Source organism: Meleagris gallopavo, chromosome 12, assembly GCF_000146605.3.
Source record: "Meleagris gallopavo isolate NT-WF06-2002-E0010 breed Aviagen turkey brand Nicholas breeding stock chromosome 12, Turkey_5.1, whole genome shotgun sequence".
Classification (NCBI taxonomy): domain Eukaryota; kingdom Metazoa; phylum Chordata; class Aves; order Galliformes; family Phasianidae; genus Meleagris; species Meleagris gallopavo.
Genome location: NC_015022.2, coordinates 95,287 through 117,118, shown reverse-complemented (window position 1 = coordinate 117,118; position 21,832 = coordinate 95,287). Strand labels below are relative to the sequence as shown.

Sequence of the window (21,832 nt, the reverse complement as noted above, 5' to 3'; positions counted from 1 at the left end):
AAATTGGAAAGCAGCATATAATGACCATAGCGTTTTCAGTTTCTCAAAAAAGCTGGTATCTCTGTCCTGAGAAAAATAGAGGCGACAAGCTGGGGCCACTTCCTTGCCAGCAGAGACGTGGGCATGCAGTGAGCTGTACTCTCAAGTACCATTTAACTGAGTAGCTTCCCAGTGGAGTTGCCTGCTTTGAGCACAACGCTGTGGACGGTGCATGGAAGGCTCAGGTGCTGCTTCTTGGAAACCTACTTGTATAAATGTCCTTACACTTATTCTCTGTAGTTAATGACTGTTTCATTTTTACAGCCTTTGACTTCAATTCACAATGCAGCTTGCTCATCCTGGCAGTCGGCCTGAGTAAGGCAGCTGTACCTTCTTTTAATAGGACCTATGACCTGCGCAAAACAACTCACTTTAATATCTCTGTATAACAGTTTTTTTCAGCTCCTTGTCACGCTTCTTTATCTAATGTTTTTTATGCTGTTTTTTGCTTAGCTTATCAAGCAGCAGATTCTCTCTCTCCAGTTTAGGAAGGTAAAACTACATTGCATTAAACTTCTCTGACCAAACACTTTGCTGAATCTGACTGCATCTGATTAATCTGTAATGCTTAGGTACTAATTAAAGAGAGCCCTGGGGTGATCTAACAAACTTATTCTGCATGGTTGCATTCTTAATACTTGCCTGAACTGCAGACAGCAAAGTGAATGTTCATTGTAATTCCTGTGTTAAGGTGCAAGAAATATTCACCTTTTGCAGCCAAAGGATGGGTGTACAGTTTGTTCAACTATTAAGTGACATTAAAGTGAGACTTCCATACAGAAACATCAAAAATTAGATGTGCCTGCCCTGACGCTTTCAAAGAAGAAATTTTCTCCTTTTCCACCATCCTTTTGCTTTACCATAAGGATCCTCCTTCATTTGGACTCTGCCACAAAGTGCACTTGTGTGGTTGGACCTTGCCTTTGGCAAAAGCACATCCTGAAGTCAGTGGGCATTACTGGTTTGCTGCAGAAGCACGTAGAGGATTGATGGTGGAAGGAGAAGCCTCTCCTGAACACTTCGGTTGCTGTGGGATTGTTAACCAAAACGTCACGATGAAGAAAAAGCAAATCACTTCTCAAATCTCCTTTTCCTGCACACTGTTTTTGTATGGAAATCCCTCTTTAATTTTAAAAGGCTACTGAGTTGCTGGAGTCCTCTTCCTGATCTGTAGGGCTTTTTGTGCAACAAAGATGCACCTTCAGGAAGGCCCAGAGGAAGAGCAACTGCTGCCTTGTATCAGATCTCTTGAATGCTCTGAATTACTGGTTTAGAAACCAATTTGAATTGGACAAGTCTCATTGCAGCTGGAATGAGTCAGCTGAGAGCCCCACAGTGCTGCTGTCTCTAAAACCTGCCTGTGACTAATACAATGGTTTCTTTGAAAGATTAAAGAGACTTTCCAGGGCTTACTGCCAAGTGTGCATTGAGCAAGTCTAGTCATATTCATCTGCCATGCCTGTGGAGTCCTCAGCTTCTGCTGCTGCTGCTTTCCTGGAGCATTCAGTAGCCTTTGCGTATTTCTCCTGGCTCTGGAATTTGCACTGAAAGGACCAGGCTTAATCCCAGCACTGCAGTGATGTGGTGCTGGGATTAAACTTGGTCCTGAGTGTCACTATGTGTGTGCACATCACTATTTTTTATTTTTGAAGATGCTGAACTTGCTGCTCTCTTGCTGGGTTATGAAATGGTCACTGATGCTTGGGGAGTTGTGACTTCACTGTGTGGTGGATCTGTAAGGCATTTACTGGTCTAGGACTGGGGAACCTTAACAAAAGGTCCATCAGAACCTCACCAACAACTGCCTCAGCACTGGATTTTCTGCCTTGCTCTTTGGAAGTGGGAGTTTTTTTGTCTCCTGGGTTTGGCATATGGAAAGGTTTCTCTGCTTTGGTGGCTATTGGTATCCACAGCCCTTTCCTGGCCATGTGGCTGGGAGAATGGGTGCTTTGCCAGGACCTGTCTCCTGGGGACCACTGATTTCTACAGAAAGGAGCCCAAGCCATGCCATCTACTTTTGACCTTCTGTCCCTCAGCTGCTTGGCTATAGCTCATAACCCTTGTTCAGTAGATAAGTCAAGTTTGCGGCAGCCCCATCTTCCATCCTCTTCCCTTCCCCGATGCCAAGTGCCTGGGAGCTGGTGAAGCTCATGCTGCTCCCCAGCCCTTTGTCACTCAGGGATCCATCTCCCTGCATCTCTCATAAGCTGAGGATGATGGGAAGCCGGAGTGAAAACTGTAGCATTGCAGCCCCCAGGTAAGTTTTTTTTGAATGGATAAAACAAGCAGTTACTGTGGCTGGGGCTCTTCTGGTGCCTTCAGCTGTGTGTGCAGCTTAGTCCTTGCTGCAGTGCCTGACCTTGCTGGGTTCATGCTGAGTGCGTGGATTTTGGTATTTCCTGAACCAGAGTGCTTCCTCAGCAGGTAGAGCATGAGTAGCAGCAGTGCCAGCATCCTGCCTGCGAGCCGGGGGCTGCTTGTGAGGCTGGCGTCCCCCTCGCAGCCATCAGCACGCGCTGAGAGCCCTTCTGCTCGTAGTGGTGCTGTGTCAGGAGTGGTCTGGGGATTTGTTCCACCTCTTGCATGACTATTGAATGTTTAGGGAATGTGTCTTCCACTGCTGAAAGTGTTTTAAGCAGAGCTGCTAGCTACCAGTTCCATTGCAATACCTGCTGTTTCTCCTAAGGTCCTGGTACTTGAGACCTTGGGATCCTCTCTCCCAGTGTAAACATGTAGTGTTTTAATTGCAGAGGAGAAAATGAAAGAAGAAATTCTTCCCTTCCAAGAGCGCCTGAGCACTATCCAAATGAAGATTGAAGTTAGAATTAAATTCTTTCCCCTTAAAAAAAAAAAAAAAGACCTGATTTTCTGGGGCCTGTCTTGGTGATACTCTAACAGGGTTGGCAGTACTGTATGCTGATTTAGTGCTATCCTCAAATAGTATCTAAGTACCTGGAGACTCTAAGATCAATTTTTATGAGATTCATAGATGGCACTGGATGTTTGGATGGTCCTGGCTGTTTGGATCTTGCAGCCTGAACTTGGGGGTCAGTGCATGGACTCATGGCATGTGTACTGTGGATGCCTGCTTGCAGCAGTGAGAGGTGAAGCAGTCATCATGTAATTCCTGAGCACAGAAAGGTGCAAGCCAGGCTCAAGGGCCATATACTTACGAGCCGTATCCGATTCACACTTGGCTTGGGACTGCAATGTGAAATCTTCACAAATAAAATAAAATCTCAGTGAAGAGAATAAGTGATAGTGCAGTACCAGGAGAGAGAAGCTACTTTGTTAGTGTCATGGTTTGAGCCTGCTGGCTGATCAAAGACATGTTCAGATGTGATACAGAACTAAAATTATTCCTGACATTCATTACCCTAATAGCTTCAAAGACAAAAGAGATGTGTCCCAAATGACACTTTAAATTGACAGAATCATCTCAGGAATGAAAAACCAGTCAAATACCATGACTCTTGACTTGACTTGTGAAAAACCTGTTGTAGGGATGATGGGTGGTAAGGAGGGCATGTCTAACAAGAACACAGCGCAGACAGGCTTCTGAGATGAGAGGAAGGGAACCCTTTGATTTCTTTCTAGTACTTTGATCTCTAAGAAATGCTTCTTGAATCTTCCAGGAGCACCTTCTGCGCAATCATTTCCCAGCTGACGGAGGAAACCCAGCCACTATTTGAAACCACTATCAAATCTCGTTCTGTGTCCGAAGACTCTGATGCTAAATTCACGTGCATAGTGACAGGTAACAATGTCTTCAGTGAATAACCTGGTCCTGTCTCACTTGCTAGACTTGTGCTAGTTAAAGTCTAGAGTAAGCAATAACAAGCCAACACGTAACAAGTCCAATGTTGTCATACTGACAAGTAAAGATTCAGCAATTGCATGACAATTTCAGCTTTAATTTGATGGGAGAATCGGGAGAAAACATTTGAGACTGTAAAGAAGCGAAGGCCTAACCAAACATCTCAAGCAGAGCAGATTAAGGACCAGGAAATGGAATATGCTTATTACTGCTTGGGCAAGTGATACTTTATTGTCCTAGCCTGTGGTTCTCTAATCCTGGATTTCATGCTCAGGTATGTGTAGTTTTGAAGACTGTTACACTGGAGCCAACTTTAGCTCTCATTGCTGGCTATAAATTTGCATCAGTGATAAACATGTGTATCTGCCAGTATCTGAAATAAAGGCCAGTTCCTGCCCAGTGAATTAAAATCTAGCCCTGAGCAGAAAGGATTTAGGTCAAGGGATATAGAGGGAGATGGAGGAGGCTGAAAGATAGAGTTAGTGCTGAGGTGTGGTGGCGAAGGGGCATGGCAAAGCATTGATGTAAAGGCAAGCAACTCCTTTGCTGGTGAGCTTTTGCCTCTTAAATATAAGGATGCTAAAACCTTGCTCTCTTCTTTTTCTTTTTTTTTTCATAGTAGTTATCTGTAAACAGATAACTACTGATCCTTCCTCGTATTGTTTAAGTATCTTATACTGACAACTTACTCAGTGAGATTAACTGAAAAATCTTGTTACCTCTCTAATGAGAAGAGTACCTCCAATAAGCCTCATAATCTCAAGTATCAAGACTTTTCTAAGATTGAGGGAATCCAGTTTGCTATTATAAAGATGCTGTAAATACGCTGTATGCAAAGAAGAGCATACTGAACCCCTTTTCTGAAATCCTCCTACTTTGAATTCTTGGCTCTCCTCATATGATTCACTTGTTTTACAGGACTGGCTTTCTGAACTTGCAGGGCTACAGGTGGTACACTGGCTTCATTGATGCTTAACTTTAGCAGGCGACTTCCTGTTCCTGTGGTAAAACTGGGCTGCTAGAGTTGCCTCCAAGCCATGCCCTTCACTAGGGCTTTCCTAATTGAATTTATTAAAAAGTAAAAATTTTACATATTGTGCAGTGGCATGTAACTCATCATTTTACAAGCTGAGAGTGTCAAAGGTCAAAAAATGAGTGATGTTTGGATATGTTATGAGATCTTGATTAACAGCAGATGCCCTTCTCTCCTCCTCACCTGAAAGTGGCATGGTGGAGTGAGCCCAGAGTGTGACTTCTTTGTGTGGGGGCATACAAAAGCACTGCTTTCTTTCAAAATTTCTTTTACAGTGCCTAGTTCTGGCTTAAGTCTTCCCCAGATGCACCTTGGGGTGGACAATTCCTTTGAGAAGACCTCTTCTCTTCCACAGTCCAGATGATACCATCAGCTCTACATAAGAGGGCCAAGATACTTCAGTCAGCCTTATGAAAGCCACATCCATGTCCTTTCCAGCATCTCTCCTGGAAAAAACGAGAAACTACTCACTCTGCAGGAGACGTGCTGCCAAGGAGTGCCTCTGCTTGTACATATCAAAGTATATCCAGAGACAGATATGTTCTCTATCCAGCTTGTAGCCATTCCTGGCTGTCTGTAGGCAGAAGGCTGCCTTCCTTCCAGCTTTGGATGACCTGTTGGTGCTGGATAGCATGACATGATGTCTTATACCAAGTTGGAAAACTGATGCTGTTGTCACTTCTAATAAAGTGAAAGAAAGCATCAAGTGAGCATCTTCAGCATGCAGCCATTTTCACACTTAATGAGCTAGACTGGAGGATATCCTTATGCACTTAAATTCCTCCCCATATTAGGAATTTTCGTAGAAAAGCCCTTAGACAACTCAGACCTCCTGTGCTACATGGTCAGTCTGAATGCCTTGCATGAGGTCCTGTGGCCTGCTCTAGTAGCTGAGGATTTCTTTAGGACATGGGGCATGAAGTGCAGAGAAAAGTCCACTTGTAAAGCCTAGTCTGGTGTTCAGATATCTTCCCCTTGTTATGATGTTCATATTCAAGAGGGAGATAGTTAAGGGAGAAGGGAAGTGACAATTGCATCCCTGGCCAGTGGCTGGTGTGGTACCAGCTCAGTCCTGCTGCTGTGATTGGAGTCCAGGGACACTTTGGATCATAGCCTTACAGGAGGCGAAAGGCTGACTGTCAGTTACTCCTGCTTTTGCCCTCAAGCCTCATATGCATTTACATGACCTACAATTACATTTTTGTGTTGCTTAATAACTGATAATGAATTCCAGTGCAGACCCTTATCTGTGAATACCAGAGACTTACTGGTCTTGTCCTAGGACGGCAGCACAATGCAAATATTTGAAGAGTCAGCCTCCAAAATATTCTGGGAGCAGCAGGAAAGAAAGTAAGTCTGAGGCAGGCTTCCTGATGCTCTTGGGTGGTTGCACAACCCCTGCTTTTCTCCTGTTTTCTTGTTCTCCAGCTTTGTTTGCTGCTGCTGGAGTGCCTAGCACATCTTATTTGATTGTTTTGGGTCAAATTGTGCATCAGTGATGACGTTCTCATTTTTAGGCAAAACTAGTTCAGCCTTTATTCTCTGAGAATGAAGAAAACAGCGAGACATGATTTTGTTGTGTGATTTCTCACAGAGGAGAGGAGCACACTCAGCTTCTTTGCACCAAGTTGTTTCCTTGGTGGGTTTGACTGGATTTCAAGACCTCAGGGGTCTCATCCTTCAGTGCCTCTCCAGTGAGGAGTTATTGGGCTCTTTACAGAGAGTATCCCTTATTGAAGGTGCTGTAAGGATTTCACAGCTTTTCAGCGGTCTCTGTGTAGTGTTGGCTGGGGAGGGGAGATGCATGCTGATGAATCACAGGGGCTTGGATGAGGGAGCGTGGGTCTATGATTGCTTGCTATGATTTTCAAGGAGTGAGGCCCGCTCTGAGAGGTGGTGACTGTATCTAGCTGGGACTATTGCATCAGTACCAGGTATTACCAGTTTACAGGCAGTTTTGTTCAGCACCATTTTCATCCCCTTTAGGAAGGGAACAACAAGGGTCACTGAGTGAGTCCTGGCTCCACACAAGACCACCAGCAATTCAAACAATATCTCTGAGAATACTTGAATTGAGAGAGTGAATTGCTTGGATGGAGAATGTGTGGGGAGACACAGAGGCTGTGGTTTTGGGGATGGGGCAGGTGATGAGCAGGGAGGTAGAAGATGGCAAGTTTGGGGCAGTCAGGGAGAGAGGAATGAAGAGTGAGTGCCATTTTCAGGCTGGTGACATGGAGAGATGTTGCCTTGGTGAGTGTCTAGCCCTTCTGTCAGCATTACTGAGTCCATGGGCAGAAGGGATCAGATCTTGTCATGACTTTTCCTCCCAAAACTGCCTAAAGCCACAAGACAGCTTGTGTAGAGGAGAAATGGAAAATCAAAAAGATTATATGAAGATGTTTCCAAACTCTTTTCACCTTACCAAGCTTCAGAAGCTCAAACTTCCCCATTTTCTGCCCCATAAAATGATAGCTGAAATTACTATAAACACCTTATCTGGGTGATTTTGACCACCTAATGCAAATGTTTTTGGTTGAGTTCACAAAAGCTTCTCAGGCTTCAATAGCTTCAGGAAAAAAAAGAGCATTTGATCTAAACTTGGCAATTTTTCTATGAAAAACCTGGCTTAGAAAGTCTCCTGCACCGTGTGGTGCTTGGCTGTCGTGGTAGAACAGTGCTGCTGGAAGATGCAGCAAAAGCTTCCCAAAAGCTCTTGCTGATCCTGAAGATGCCTGGGGAATGCGGCAGGAGTCTGTTCTCCTCCACATGAATGTATGTCTGTAAAAGTGAGGTGCTCGCTGGTTAAATGCAGGAGACCAGCTGCCAGCAAATCCCTCTCTGCACCAGCTGCAAGGGGGCTGCGGGAGGGACAGGCTTAGGAAAGGTGAGCGCTAGGTTTTATGAATGGCTGCTCTGTTCTAAAATGCGCTATTTGCAGCCACCACCACTTGTCTGATGGGGAGCAGGTATATAAATGCAACAAGCCAGAGAGATTTCAGGCTTAATAAGAAAAAAAGCCTTTTGTCAAGGCACTGAGCAGCTGTAGGAATTACAGCACTTTCCAGCAGATGTCAGCTGGGCATTGGCATCAGATGCAGAGGCCACGGGGGGACATTGCAGAGTTTCTTGGAAATGGTATGCTTGCATTTCCCAGAATGAAGTACTGTGATGGCTCATAGAATGTTCACAGAATATTAGGAAAATCTACCTGCCAGCTAGCTGTACTAATAGCTGTGGGGCCTTTGAAGGTCTCATGTGCAGACAGCCCTGAGGAAGGGTAGGACTGCTCTGAATGAAGTGTGAGCTGTACATGAAAACTGTTTTGTTCCTTGTCCCTGGAGCAATAGAAAATCACCGCATGCTCATTTGGCTTAGGGTCCTGCTGCCAAGAGTAGTAAGTAGCTAATATGTATGGAAAATACAAGCAGCAGGGTCAGTCTGTGGTGATCCCCTTGCTGGAGTACTCTTTTATCTCCCTTTGGTTAGGGGAGGAGGTTCAACGTGTGCTGCTTTAGTTCTTTCTGGTCAAAGGCATTACACATCAGTCAACACCAGGGATGATTCCTATTGATGAGTCTTTACTCCTGCTGTTTTACTCCTGCTGTGGGACCTTCTTTACAGAGATGGACGTATGCTGGTCTTGGGCACTGCTGTAGGCTCCTGGCACTTCAGACTGATGCAAGCAGGTGGCTCCTGGAGATTTTCAATTAAAAATGTCGATTGCCAGCCCTGGAATCAGTGGGCTAGCAACTGGGAAGTATCTTGGGTAGGCTGTTGGTGTCCTGTCTCTGCCCACTCCATACACCGTAGCCATTGGGGCTGGGCATTTTGGGTGCTCCTACGTAGCCTGGGTCCTGGCCAGTGCTGTTTGTGGGAAGAGATTGATGTGCAGACCACATTTGGAGATGCTGGTGGAGATCAGCATGCTGGCTTCTTTTGCAACAGTAGCACAGGGCTGTTGGCTGGGGATAAGCATTAGCTACCCATCCTGGGGCTTGGAGCAACTGCCGAATGCACTTACTTAAGCTGGGGCATGACGTGATCATTGAAACTTTTATTCCATGCCCTTAGGGTCAGCTGGGCTGTGCCAGGAGCCATGTGTGAAGCAGAGAGATGAATGGTGATCACTTGCTTAGGCAGTTTTCCCTTGAAAAATGGGCTGCTCTTATTCTGAGCTGGAACTGCTGTGGGTGAGAGATGAGGGCTCGATCCCCTGTATGCCCTCCTGCTGATCCACCATCACTGAGTGTGGCGGGCAGTGTGTGGCCACGTGCCCAGCTTGCTGGCCAGCCAGTCACACACGTCATGATGTCATTCTGCTGAAAAGGCAGGTGACATCTGTTGTCAAGTGACATTTGTAGGACATCAAGCTGGCTGTGATGCAATCAAGACCGCTTCTGTTCACTGGAAACTTTGGGATCAGTTTACAGGCTGTGACACTTAGCAAAATGTTGTGAGCTCCATGGAGGGACGAATGCCTGTTTTCTAACCTAAGCTTAATCTCAGCAAAACATACCTCTTCACGTAGAAGTGACAATGTGCTCACCTTCTGCTCCCAGCCAGTGTTACAGGAGATGGCCATGTGATTCTCCCTCCTCTGCTCAGGAATGAAGTGCTGGGATTTTTTTCTCAAAAATAGCTCTCTTCCTAGGAGCAGTAAAAGCTTTGGATAAGCCCCTCTGGTTTCTACTCACAGTACTTTCTCTGCTGTATGATTTAAAGAATGCGATGAGCCCAGAATAATGTGTATTCTGCCATTGTTTTGCTGCTGATTCCTTGTCCCTTGCTGTGCTCCTTGGTCCAGCATTCCTCATACTGATGTCCATCCTTCTCCCCAGGTTACCCGCAGCCGGAGGTGACATGGTATAAGGATAATGAGGAGATGGATCGCTACTGTGGCTTACCCAAGTACCAGATTTTCCATCATGGAAATCATCACACCCTGCAGCTGTACAAGTGAGTAGGGAAGCTGGAGAGTAGTTGGATTTGCTGTTGGGAGTGCATTTTCATTACTTGGAGAAACGGGCTGTCAGTAGCGATCCCCCCAGTGCCAGTGTTTCCTGTTGCAGTGTTCCTGACTGTCTCTTCCCTGTTAGCTTTTCTCTCCAGATCACATCAGGATGAGACTTGCACACAGGGATAGCAGTCATGCTGGAGGCAAGAGGAAGGTCAGGAGAAATTCCTCTCCCTGGAGTCTTGCAGTGTTGTAACAGCGTGTGCTATCACAGTGAGAGTCACAAGCAGAGCGATAAGACTGACTGAAAGTGAGCAAAGGGAAAGCACTGGCTGCATTCAGGATGATGGTTCAGGAATCAGGCAGGACAAGGACAGAAGCAGTCAATAAGAATGTCCTGAGCAAGGACAAAAGAGGGGAAAAGGCTGCAGCCCTTCCTCTTTCATAGCTTCCACTGTGAGATTAGGGAAGGGAAGGGATGCCCAGACTGCCAGCTTCCTTTATCTTTAAATGAGGGTTGTGTTTCTGAGAGCCAGGCACGCCTTGTCCCCAGTGAGCAGAGACCTGCTGCATCTTGTGTCTTGGATTTGGGATGTCAAACAGACACTAGTATTGCTCGCAGTCCTGTGATCCTTGTGATTCCAGTGAGGACTTTTCTGCCGCTCCAGGTTTCCGTGGGGGACTGACTCAGCTCTTGCAGGGAGCTCTGTGGGCCGGGAGTCCAGGGGTGAAGGCAGAAATGGTGTCCATGTGTTCTGTGGCTTTGAAGCAAGATGGGAAGGCTTTGGTAAGGCAGTAGGGTGGAGGAAGAACAGGAATGTAAGAAGTAAAGTTAGGCTATGAGAGGCTGAGAGGAGAAGATCCCATGGAGGAATGTGGTTGAGAACAGCCTGGTGCTGTCTGTAACTCCTTCATCATAACGCAACAGTCCAGAGGGAACCAGGCACTGATTTACACGTGAATTTCTTATCTGGTAGTGCAGAGAGCAGGCAGAGCCCAGGGGTGGAAGCCAGCACCTTTGTCTTTGGCCCCTCAGAGCAAGAAGTGGGAAAGGGCACGTTTATGTAGAGAGCTACAGGGGTTGGGGAGGATGGGCAGGTCTCATGCAGAGCTTTTGGTTTCCAGGTGCCGGGAAGAAGATGCAGGTATTTACCAGGCGTCTGCTAGAAATATCAAAGGCATCGTGTCCTGCTCTGGCGTGCTGGAAGTGGGAACCATGACGGAGTTCAAAATTCATCAGAAATGGTTTGCCAAAATTAAGAGAAAGGCTGAAGAAAAACTACGAGAGATAGAACAGAGCAAGAAACGAGGGAAAGAGAACGTGGAGGTGGAAAGTTTGCAGAGAATGAGCCCAGATCGGCTCCAGAGAAAGCGGAGGCTGGCCAGGGATCTGAATCTCCGGCCAGGAGCCTCTCTGTGGGAGAAAGAGGATGCAGCGAAAGTGCACATCACTGATTCTAAATCCAGATTACTAGAGGATGTGGCTGACTCAAAGGAGCAGTCGGTAAACACGATAGCGGGCTTACCAAGCAAACTGATAACACCTTTGAAAGCAGAGGTGACCACCAATGGAGACACCTCTTTGGAGAGTGTAGAAGAGAATGGGAATGGCTTTCTTGCCTACATCTATGAGACAGTAGAGGATCTAGTGTCTAAGCCATTGGCCAAAGACTCTGCAGCTAAAAAGAAAAAGAAAGTGGTGGATGCTCCAGCAGCAAAGCAGGAAGTTTTGAAGCGAGAAGAAAATGGAGGAGACAGGGTAAAGCCCTCAACAAATCCAAGGTTTGCTCCTCCTGTCCCCTTACGCAGGAGCGCGCATCTGAGGCTGGCAAGTGATCAAGAAGAGGAAAATATTCCAAAGACGAAAGAGCCTGTGAAAGCTGTGAATCAGGACACTAAAGTTAATGGTGACATGCACTTCTCTTTGAAAGAATTGTATTTTGATAATCAAGTGAAAGAGACAGCAAGGAAAGGTGAGGTGGGAACCAAGGAAGAGGCTGTGAGTGAGGCTGCCCCACGCCCTGTGGCAGGCAGGCAGGCAGAGGATGCTTCATCATCCTCAAATGCAGCACCTGCACCGTCCGAGGGACAGAAAGACCAACGCACAGCAAAGAAGTCTGAGGGGCACAAAGTCATTGGTGCAGAGGTAATTAGAACAGATCACAGCCAATGTGGCAGCGTTGCATCACTGTGTGTACCCCCAAGGAAGCTGCTGCTGTGGCTTTTCAGGTCTCCTCCAGCAAAAGCACCTAGAAAACAGCCTGCCTGGGCTTGGTGTGCCCAAAGAGCTGAGCTTCCATCTCTGAATAAATGTCAGATGAGGTGGTGAGGAGAGATGTACGTCAGGCCATGCAGCCGGACAGCTGGGCTGTGAGTGGCCTGGGGCGTGCTGTGAACCCTCCAGTTTAATCGGCAGGCTGACCTCATGCAGAATGTTTCCAAATCAGTTCAGCAGGGAGCAGTGAATGGTTATTTGTAGCTGGGAGTGGATGCCTTGTGTGTACGTGAGACTGATGACATCTGTCCAGTTTAGCAATTGAGCCTGGGCTTCAGCTGGCATTTAATGAGCCCCCCCATGCAAATGAGCGCAGCGTGCCAGGTACTCCACGTGAGCCCCGCTGGGCAGGGCACTGAATTTTGTTTACAGTGCAACGTGTATACAGTAGACCTGGGCTATTTTTTGGCTCTCCCCTCTTGGAAAAACTCTTGCAAGTCTCTTTGCAGTAGCAGTGCAGAGCCAAAGTGCTGCACCTGCTCTTGACCCTCACTGCATCTTTCAGTCAATTTCTATTTTTGTCACTTAACCTGAGGCATTTTTCCATGAAAATATTAGACTGTAAGCTACCAGTATTTTTTTTTTTTCTTCCCTTTAATGACACCTTCTCAGACAAAAGGTTCTCTGAGTTCAATTTGCAGTTGCCATCAGGATCTAGTGTTTGAGCAAGGGTAATTGTACGCTGTCAGTATGAGAGGAAGCACCTGCATTTGGAAATAGCCATGATATGGAACGTGGGACTGCTGGCTGCTCAAGGGGAGGAATATCCTTTCTTCCTCTTCTAGGTTGCTTTAACCATAGCTAGGAGCACCCTTCGCTGGTAAGAAATCTACTGTGTTACACAGTCTGGCACCTGGGCTCGAAGCAGTGCAGCCCACCAAACCCATTTTTAACATGTCACATCAACAGCACAAACAGGAGCATAACTTATCACTGTGATGCACTGCGATGCCCATGGAAAAGCCATTCTTTTTGTCTCACTCCTGTGTTTTTCTGCCCCTTGCTCTGAAGGAGGGTGAAATTTGTTAGTGTGTGGCATCCCTGAGCTTTTGACATATATCAAGATATTTCAAAATCTTTTCAAAAATCTGCTCACAGAGGGAAACCTGTAGCTTGTCAGCCAGTGTGCTTTTTGAGTAGTCAAAAGGGAATGCTTCTGATTTGAATTTGAATGCTTCAGCTAGTTGGTGGTGCTGGGGAAGTAGTCAGGCTTTTGAGTGACCAAATAAGCCATATAAAAACTCTTTGAAGCTGACTCCAAGTGTGTTATTTATATTCCCCAGGACAACTATTATTTTTTTTTCCTCTAATCTTTCCCGTAAACCAGACAGGGTCTGAGCAGCGTTTTTTCCTCTTCTTGGGATGTAGCTGGACCTTGTGGTTAGGACTTCTCCTTGGGTTCTGTAGCAGGACTTTGCAAGATGCCAGCCAGTAGCCAGGCTCTGAAAATACACGTGCACAAAGGTAGCAGTAGAAGTGGATTTGAATGAAGATTACCCTTGGAGTAGTTGTTGCATAATGTAGAAAATGGTGTTTTTATCACATTTCTTTTACATACCTTCAGTTTGGGTGTGTTATCAACCTTTGTTTTTCCCCTAAGTCCAAAGCGTGGCATTATAACAGCCTTTGTGAACAAAATTAACTGCATCCCAGCTGAAACTAGGACAGGCTGCTTCACTGTTGCTTTAGGAAAGGTGCTTTTCCAAAACGCTCTGCTAAATAAGCTTTAGTTCTTGCACTCCAAAGTCCCAACTCCTCTTCAGCCAAACAGATGTCCCTATTGGCCAGCAGCATGGCATAGAGCTCACTCCTTGTGTCCGTCTGTGAACCAGTAGAGACCTTTGGGGGAAAAAAACGAGCAGCAGGTTCTCTTGGAATCTCCTACCTGTAGACCCTCTTGCTTAAGGCAAGTGGAGACTGTGCATGACCTTTTCCTATATGCATGTCCTGATGTTGAGCTAAGCATTGGTCAGGCAGAGCATGCATCAGTGTTATCACCGACTCCTGTGAGCCTTATCCTAAGACAGCATCCCTCGTCTGGAAGATTTCACCAGTTTTCCTCAGGATAAAGCTCAGCTGTTGCAGTGGGCAGCTTGCTGAAACGTCTGCTGCTGTGCAGCTGCAGTCGGAAACATTTGAGCTTCCTGAATGTCAAAGAAACAGGATGGTCAAATAGCACAAATAACATCAGGGTATACAATTTCGCTGCAAATCATTTGGGCAGCCTCATCCAAATACTGTGCGGCATGCCAGTCGCCCCATCTCAGAGTGGATATAGTGTCGGGAGGGTACTGACTCTTAAAAAGGAGCATGATGAGTTTCACACAAGGCCTCAGCCATGGCTGGTGAAAACAGTAAGGTTTTTCTCCTCGGAAAGTCACCAAGTCAGAGGAGGTTGTATTTAAAGCCACTGCGTGTCCTGCCTCTTAGCTGTGCACAAGCAAGGCATTGAAAGACACCAGAGTTAGAGGATGAAATGGAACGGAAAATCATTTTGTGCAGTGTAACAGGGTGCTGTGAGATGATGGCAAAGCCACGAGTTCCTGGATGAGTGAGTATCAGCGATACTGGATTTGAATAGCTAAGACTCATAGATTCATAATTCCAGCAGAAGCTGGGCAATGCTGCTAAACAGACACGGGTAGTAAAATGGTATTTCACTTCCTGTTCTCTTCTTTGACTAGGTTGTGACAACAGCAGGACCATCTGCAAATGATATAAAACATCCAGTGTCTGGCCCAGCGATAGACAGCAGTCAACAAGCTGGCAAGCTAGAGGCGCTCAGGAAAGAGAAACCTGTCTCCCAGGAGACCAGGGGGACTGGGAAAAGAACAAACCCCAGGCTAAGGTTTCAGGAGACACCAAAGCCACCAGCTCCTTCTGCAGACCACGCTCAGACCAGCGGGGAGCAGCCTGCCTCCAGGGCACAGGCAGAAGGACATTCCCATTCTCTTGAGGGCAGGGAGACCCAGCAAGGACTGTCAAATCAAGAGGTCAAGAGCCAAGGTACTAAAGAGCCATTGTCAAAGAAATTGAGCCCTCCAGAGCCTGGAGAAGATACTCTTCATGAGAAAAGCACACATCAGACAGCGGTAAAGCATGAGAAGAGCAAAGAGAAAGGTGTAGAGCCATCTGGGAGCAAGCCCTGTAAAGAGGCAGGAGGAAGCAGTGTAGCAGTGTTGTCTCCTGAGATGGTAGAGACACCTTCGGGGCTTCAGGAGACTGAAACACCAGCTCTTCCTTCAGTTTGTGTGACTGAGGAAAAGCTGATTCCCACTGCTGCAGTAGGGACGTTGGTGGTGCAGGAGGCACCACCTGCAGCTTGCAGCAGCCAAAGGACTGAGACCTCAGCAGAGGCGGCTCCATCTGGGATCCAGCTGCTGCCTCCTGTGAGCAAAGACACGGAAACCAAAAAGGCAGATGGAGCTGCCTTGCAGGAGATGTTTCCAACCAGCACTTCAGGGGAGGCAGATGCCAAACCGGTGTCTGTGGTACCTCAGAGGGAGGAAGGGGGAATGCAGATGGCCACAACTCCAAGCCAGCAGCTAGCAGCGCCTTTGGGTATTTTTGAAAGAGGTGCTGAGGTTCAGCCACAAGCACCACTCGTCCTGCCTAGCCCTGAGAGACCTCAAGAGATGACTTTGGAGGAGAAAATGCAGCACAAAACCCTTGTTTCCTCCTTGAAGAACTATCTACTGCTACTTTTACATTTGTCAGATAGCAGTAAGGATGCCACGAAAGAAGATGCTGAGCCCAGGAGTGAGGAACAGTCCGCTACAGAGGAAGCCCCGCTCCCAGCAATAGGCATTGCAGGCCTGAGCCCCCGCACCTCAAGGAGGGTTTTGGAAAAGGTACAAAACAATCAGATCTTCCAAACAGCAGAGAACTTGCCTCTGACTCCCAGGACATCCAGGCGGATCACAGGCATGATTAACGAGGAATTCATTACCAGCAGGGAGATGCTGGCTTGCAGGCCTGTGCCACCAAAGAGACGCACCAAGATGGCTCCTGAGGCAGAGGGGCCAATTCAGCTCTCTGTGCCCTCCATCGTGGTGGGCAATGTGCCAGCAGCAGCGGTGGGGCAGCCTTCTCATAATGTACCCAATTTGCCTCCTGTGATCTCTGAGAAAGAGAGCCCTGCTGACCCTCTGGCAGTGCTCCCTTGTGCCACACCAGAGGAACTTGCTTCTGGGGCCCGCCGCAAAATATACCTGCCGAAAACCAAGCAAGTTGGGGAGGAAGAGGAGGTGAGCCCGGAGAGCCAGGGGCATGCAAGAAGCCCTACTGTTTCCCCACGGCAATCCAGAAAGAGTGCAGCCCTGTTGCAGACACCTGCCCTAGCTCCATCCCCTCCCACAGAGAGGCGCTCACCAACCCTCACAAAGAAGATGGCCACACTGGAGGTTCCTAAGTTGTATGAGGAGCCCACAGGTGACACCAGCAGAGACCACGAAGTCCCTGAAGATGCTAAGCCAGAAGAGCAACCAGCAGAGTCCAAGAAAGCAAGTAACCCACTCAAAGGTAAGGAAAGATGTAATCCCCTTGATGCTTACTAAAAGTCCCTGATCCCTGGCCAGTAAGAGCCAGTTGCAGTCATATGAGTTTTGTAAATTTGCAAGGTTTTCAGCATCACCCTTTAGCAACATGAAAACCAAAAGTCTATCCCAAGCATGTGCTGACTAAGTTGAGTCAGATGCTCATCTGTCTGAATACAGGAGGTGCACAAACACATATCCTGTAACAAAACCAATAGGCCTCACACTGCTAATTAGAGCTGTGGTAACAGTAAGTTAGAAGGGACTTCATCCTGGTGTTGAGGTGCTTACTGGAGCCAGTCACAGAAATTAGCACTCATGCAAAAGTAAACATCGTTTTGCTAAATCTCTACTTTAGTAGATCTGTATTTTCTGCAACATTGTTCTGTGTTGCTTCTGGCTGAACCTCTCTAAGCAGTGCAGTGCTGTGCCATTGAGAAAGTTTGTACCACTTACATCCTATCATATGTAGAGTTTTGAGACCCTCCCTGGAAAGGTGATGTTGTACCAGGTGACATTGTGCTGATGTACTCATGATACTTAACACCAAAGTCCTAAGCAGCAGCACGGGGGAAGGTTGGCCTGTCCTCTGAGCTGCAGCCAGCATCAAGTCTTTCACCATCTATCTCTTTGCACCCTGTTCTTAGCTCCACAGGTGATTCGTAAGATCAGGGCTGAACAATTTTCTGATGCGTCAGGAAACCTGAAACTTTGGTGCCAGTTCTTCAACATTTTGAGCGATTCTAAGCTGATGTGGTACAAGGATGAGATCCCTGTAGCAGAAGCACAAAGGAGGTAATCTTCCAGCTCCGCTTTGTTGTAGTTCTTGTGCATAGCTCTGAGTTTGTGCTCTGGCTCTTGTGTTTACTGAGGAGAAGATGCCTCTTCTCTTATGGCTGCATGAGAAGCTCATTGCTTCTGATCTGCTATGATCCATATTTTCTTAGTGCCTGGAGTTGGGAGGGTTGCCCACATAGGCACCTGTTGCCCTACTGATACTTTGTATGGAGTCTGGCTCCAGGGCTGATGCTTTGACTAGCAGAGACCTGGGGAGGGCAGGAGTTGATCTGAACCTTGGGTAGGGCAGGGAAGGTGCTGTGCCCATCTCAGAGCTTGAGAGCTGGGAGCAAATCACAGAATTGGGACTCTAGTTGCTTCTTTGCAACCCAGATGGGAAAAAAAATAAAAAAAAAATAAAAAAAATCAGCTCTGAGTGCCCTGTCTGCCACCTTGACTACTAGAGGAACTGCCAGCCCAGAGCTGCAGGCTGGAGAAGTCTGGCATTCTGCTGATGCAGAGCTTGTGCTTTATTCGTTCCTTGGAGAGAGAGTTGTGTCTGTCCTCACTCCTGAATGCCTGAAAGCATGTCAGGAAGCAGGAGACTCTGTGACTCTTTGGCTTCCAGCCATTCTACCCAAACAAGGGTTTATTAGTGCAGCTACAATCCTGACCCAACTGCCCTTAGAGACAACTACCTTTATCAGCATGTAGCCCAACCCCAGCATGAATTTGCAGGGCTGGAAATCTTGCACCTCTAGAATGTGAACAGTAGGGCTGCTGCAAGGTGCCAGGAAAGCAGCTGGGGTGCTCTTGCCTTCCTGCATGCCCACGGGCTGGTTTTGTTTTCATATCCACGCTCCAAAAGCTCCAGGGCCCCAGGTGCCTCTGCATACTGCACAAGGCTGACCCTATACTCTGATTTCTTCCAGTGCTGGCGATGAGGGCCAGGCAGCCTTGGCCATTGTGCAGGCATCTCAGAAGGACTGTGGAGTCTACCGATGTGTGATCAGCAATGAGTATGGCATGGACTCCACTGATTTCCTGCTCAGCCTAGAAGGTGAGGTGCCCTCAGCTGCCTGGTGGCTCTTACAGCTGTGTGATTGTGCGATTGGCCCTGAGGCATGGTGAGATCCTGGCAGAACTCTGACTCTTCTCCTGCTTTGTGTCTCCTCCAGTGTTGTCAGGATTTATCTTGCGCGAAGAGATCGAAGGTAAGGATGATGTGCTGATGAGTTGCTGCCCTGGCCACCTGGCCTTGCTGTGGGATGGGCAGGATGTGCCTGTGTTGTCCCTCCTCACCAGCTCTTCCCTCCACCAGTTGGAGAGGAGATCGAGATGACACCCATGGTGTTCGCAAAGGGCTTGGCTGATGCGGGCTACTGGGGAGATAAATTCTTCGGGCGTGTGATGAGCGAGGACATGGAATTGGGTGCTGGCTTCCTGCGCAAAGCCTGCCGTGCCAGAGCCATCTATGGCCTGGAGCCTGTCTTTGAGTCTGGCTGCACCTGCATCATCAAAGTGCACAATTTCATTGTCTTTGGGACCAAGAACGAGAACAGCCTCATCGAGAAGAACTATGATATCACCATCCAGGTGGGCACTGTGAGCTACAGCCCTTTTGGGTCTCCTGGTTTTTCCATCTGTCTGTATCATAGTACCTAGCTTTCTTAATTTCTTTCCACTTCTTGAATGCTCTGATTGAGTCAAGCCATGTCCCTGGCAATATCCATGTTCTTCAGCCCTTCTCTCTGTGCAGTGCAGAGCTACTCAGATCTTTCACTTGTCCTTTGACTGCAGGGACAGGGGAACAACTGGCAGTGATCCCAAGGGCTGCTTTCTCTAGTGGAGGGGTCTCACAGCTTTGGTGTGGGCTTGTTGACAGAAGGCAGGACAGGGCCCTGACTCTCCTGCTTGAATCTCCAGGAATGTAAAATCCAAAATTCCAGTCGCGAGTACTGCAAGATCTTTGCTGCTGAGGCCCGTGCTGTCCCTGGTTTTGGAGCAGTGCCCGAGTAAGTACGGTGCTGCAACTCTGCTAGCTTGACAGTGGAGCTAAGCATCTAGGGAGATGGTGGGAGGGTCCCCTGTCCCCACTGGGGATATTCCAAAGGGCAGCACCCTCTTCTCCCACTCTCACGGGGGAGAGATATGGGGAGAAAGGCAAAAAATAGATGCAGATCTCTGCTGAGGTGGAAAAGTTCTGCAACTGGTGCTGACCCCTGCTGTGTGCTGCTACAGGATAGTTCCTCTGTACCTGATTTACCGACCGGCCAACAACATCCCTTATGCCACGATGGAGGAGGACCTGGGTGGGCCCTGTGAGCAGTACTGTGTCACTGAGAGAGATGGCAGCCTGGTGGCTCGAGGCACCTCGGAGATTGTGCTCAAATGCTGCACCTTCCAGCATTGGGTCTACCAGTGGACAAATGGAAACATCCTTGTGACTGACATGGAAGGTAAAGAGATATTCCAGTGATTGTATAATTCCCACCTGATACCCATGGCTCTTCACCACTCTTGCAAAAGGAGGAGAAAAACTCCAGCCTTGCCCTCCTATCTGTTTCCCCATGTGCCTTGGAGCCCTGCTCAAAGAGTGGTTGTGGTGCCCATCCTTGCCTGGGCAGGAACTGGTTGTTGTCCCTTTCTTTGCAGGAGTGGGCTGGAAGATGACCAATGTGCGGATAGCAACCAACCTCAAAGGGTGAGTAACTCTCCAACTGCTGGTGTGGGGTTGTCCCCACACTGACCCCAGCTCTGCCACTTGTGTGACGGAGGATGACTGAGTGCAGCTGGCCGGTGTCCTCGCCAGCTGGTGGGACATCTCCTGTACGAAGGGGAGCTGAGTGTGGCTGTGTTGCAGGTACCAGGGGCTGAAGGAAAGCTGCTTCCCCTCCCTGTTGGAGCAGTTTGCTGCAACTCACCAGTGCAACCATTACTGTGACATCCTGGGCCTGAAGACTCTGGAACCGGTCAAGCCCAAAGGCTCCAAGAGCCCTTCCATGGGCAGGAAGTCTGCCCAGTCCAGCCCCCAGCTTCAGAAGAAGGGGACGGCAAGTCCCCAGGGCACCCGCAAGACTACTGTGAGCCCCAGGAGTGCCCGCAGAATGGCAGAAGCAGCGGAGGCCCAGGCAGCCTCCAAAACTGGGCCTGGCGAGGCCGGAGGGCCTACTTGCCCACAGTAGCCATAGCTACATTGGTGAGGACCCTTGCTGTGCCAGAGCAGGCCGGAGGCACTCCTGCCTTTGGCTCCTGCCCCAGCTCGTGACGTTTGTGTTGTGTGATGTGTGCTAGTGCGAGCCACCCAGCTGCCTTTGCAGCAGAGCCAGCACAGCCATGGGCATCATGGTGCCTTCTTGTGGGGGTCTTTCATGGGCTTCTCCACAGAAACTGCTGCCAGCTGTGGAGACTGTGGGGCCATGCACACCCCTGAACTGGGGCTTTTTTTCTTCTCCCATCTCTTTCCCTTTGTCTTGCTTGAGCATTTGAAGCATGGGCCGTCAGACTGGCTTCTTGGGCTTTGACAGTGCTGTGCCCCTTTCCTAGCAGTGTCCCAGTACTTCCCTTAGCTGACTGGGAGCATGGGCTCTCCTTCCTCATAGCTTTTTTTATGCTGCCCTGACACATGCTGCTACTCCTGTCCCTCTTCATATCTTCTGTAAAGCCCAGCCAGTGCTTGGTCTCCAGGATGTGAACCAGAGTCCCACTGGTCCCTTGCACGCTGATTGCAAACATTTCACTCCAGTGAGGCTTAGTGGAGAGCTGCAGCACTTGTGCTTGCCTGTTGCTATTGCTTGGGCTTCTGGATATGGGTCAGCCCTGTAGCAGGGTGTTGGTGGCTGCATGGGCTGGGGGCTCGCACGCCTGTCCTCCCAGCCTCCCCTGCCCAGGTGGATGCTGAGGGCTGCGGTGCTGCTATGGGTAAGGATGCTCTACCTCACACAGGGTGCACAGGAGTGGGGCACTGTTGTCACACATGAGTGTCACCCCCCCCACTTCACATGTACCCCAGTGGCAGCATCCCTGGTGCAGAATGGAGTCCGGTTCTGGAGTCAGCGATGGACAGGCAATGGTGCAAAGTAAAGCTCCCTGCATTGAGTCTAGCCTCTTTTGCCTCGCTGCAGAGCACGGGTAACACCATTGCCACTCTAAATATGGCAGCGGTGGTGGAATCTGAAACTGGCTCACTGCAGCCTGGCAAAGGAGGGAAGGGAGTGTGGTGTGCTCTGGGGCCCTGGTGCTTTGTTGTTGGGCCGCTGTAAAATAATGGGGTACATATGTGTTCACCTTGGTGACTGGGGGTGCTCGAGTGCAATAAAGCAAGAAGGACTGGCCTGTCCCTCCTGTGGTTCCTGCGGAACAGATGTATCCAAGCATGACAGGATGGGACAGCTTGTGTTTG

The 21,832-nt window shown here is 48.4% G+C and overlaps 1 protein-coding gene across 2 annotated transcripts; it reads left to right on the top strand.

Moving 5' to 3' along the window:
• Positions 1-426: 426 nt before the first annotated feature.
• Positions 427-21,769, top strand: ALPK3 (alpha kinase 3). 2 transcript variants are annotated; one of them, XM_019619336.2, is made up of 13 exons: positions 427-531; positions 3,675-3,796; positions 9,728-9,845; positions 10,969-11,989; positions 14,803-16,639; positions 17,301-17,448; positions 18,363-18,490; positions 18,609-18,644; positions 18,752-19,026; positions 19,357-19,445; positions 19,672-19,889; positions 20,086-20,134; positions 20,294-21,769. In XM_019619336.2, exons 3-13 carry the CDS (start codon positions 9,772-9,774, stop codon positions 20,613-20,615), a joined length of 4,197 nt encoding a protein of 1,398 aa, XP_019474881.1. In that variant the 5' UTR covers positions 427-531; positions 3,675-3,796; positions 9,728-9,771; the 3' UTR covers positions 20,616-21,769. The 2 variants fall into 2 exon arrangements, with proteins under 2 accessions (XP_019474881.1, XP_003209342.2); XM_003209294.4 differs by lacking the exon at positions 427-531 and adding an exon at positions 583-2,296.
• The last annotated feature ends 63 nt before the right edge of the window (positions 21,770-21,832 follow it).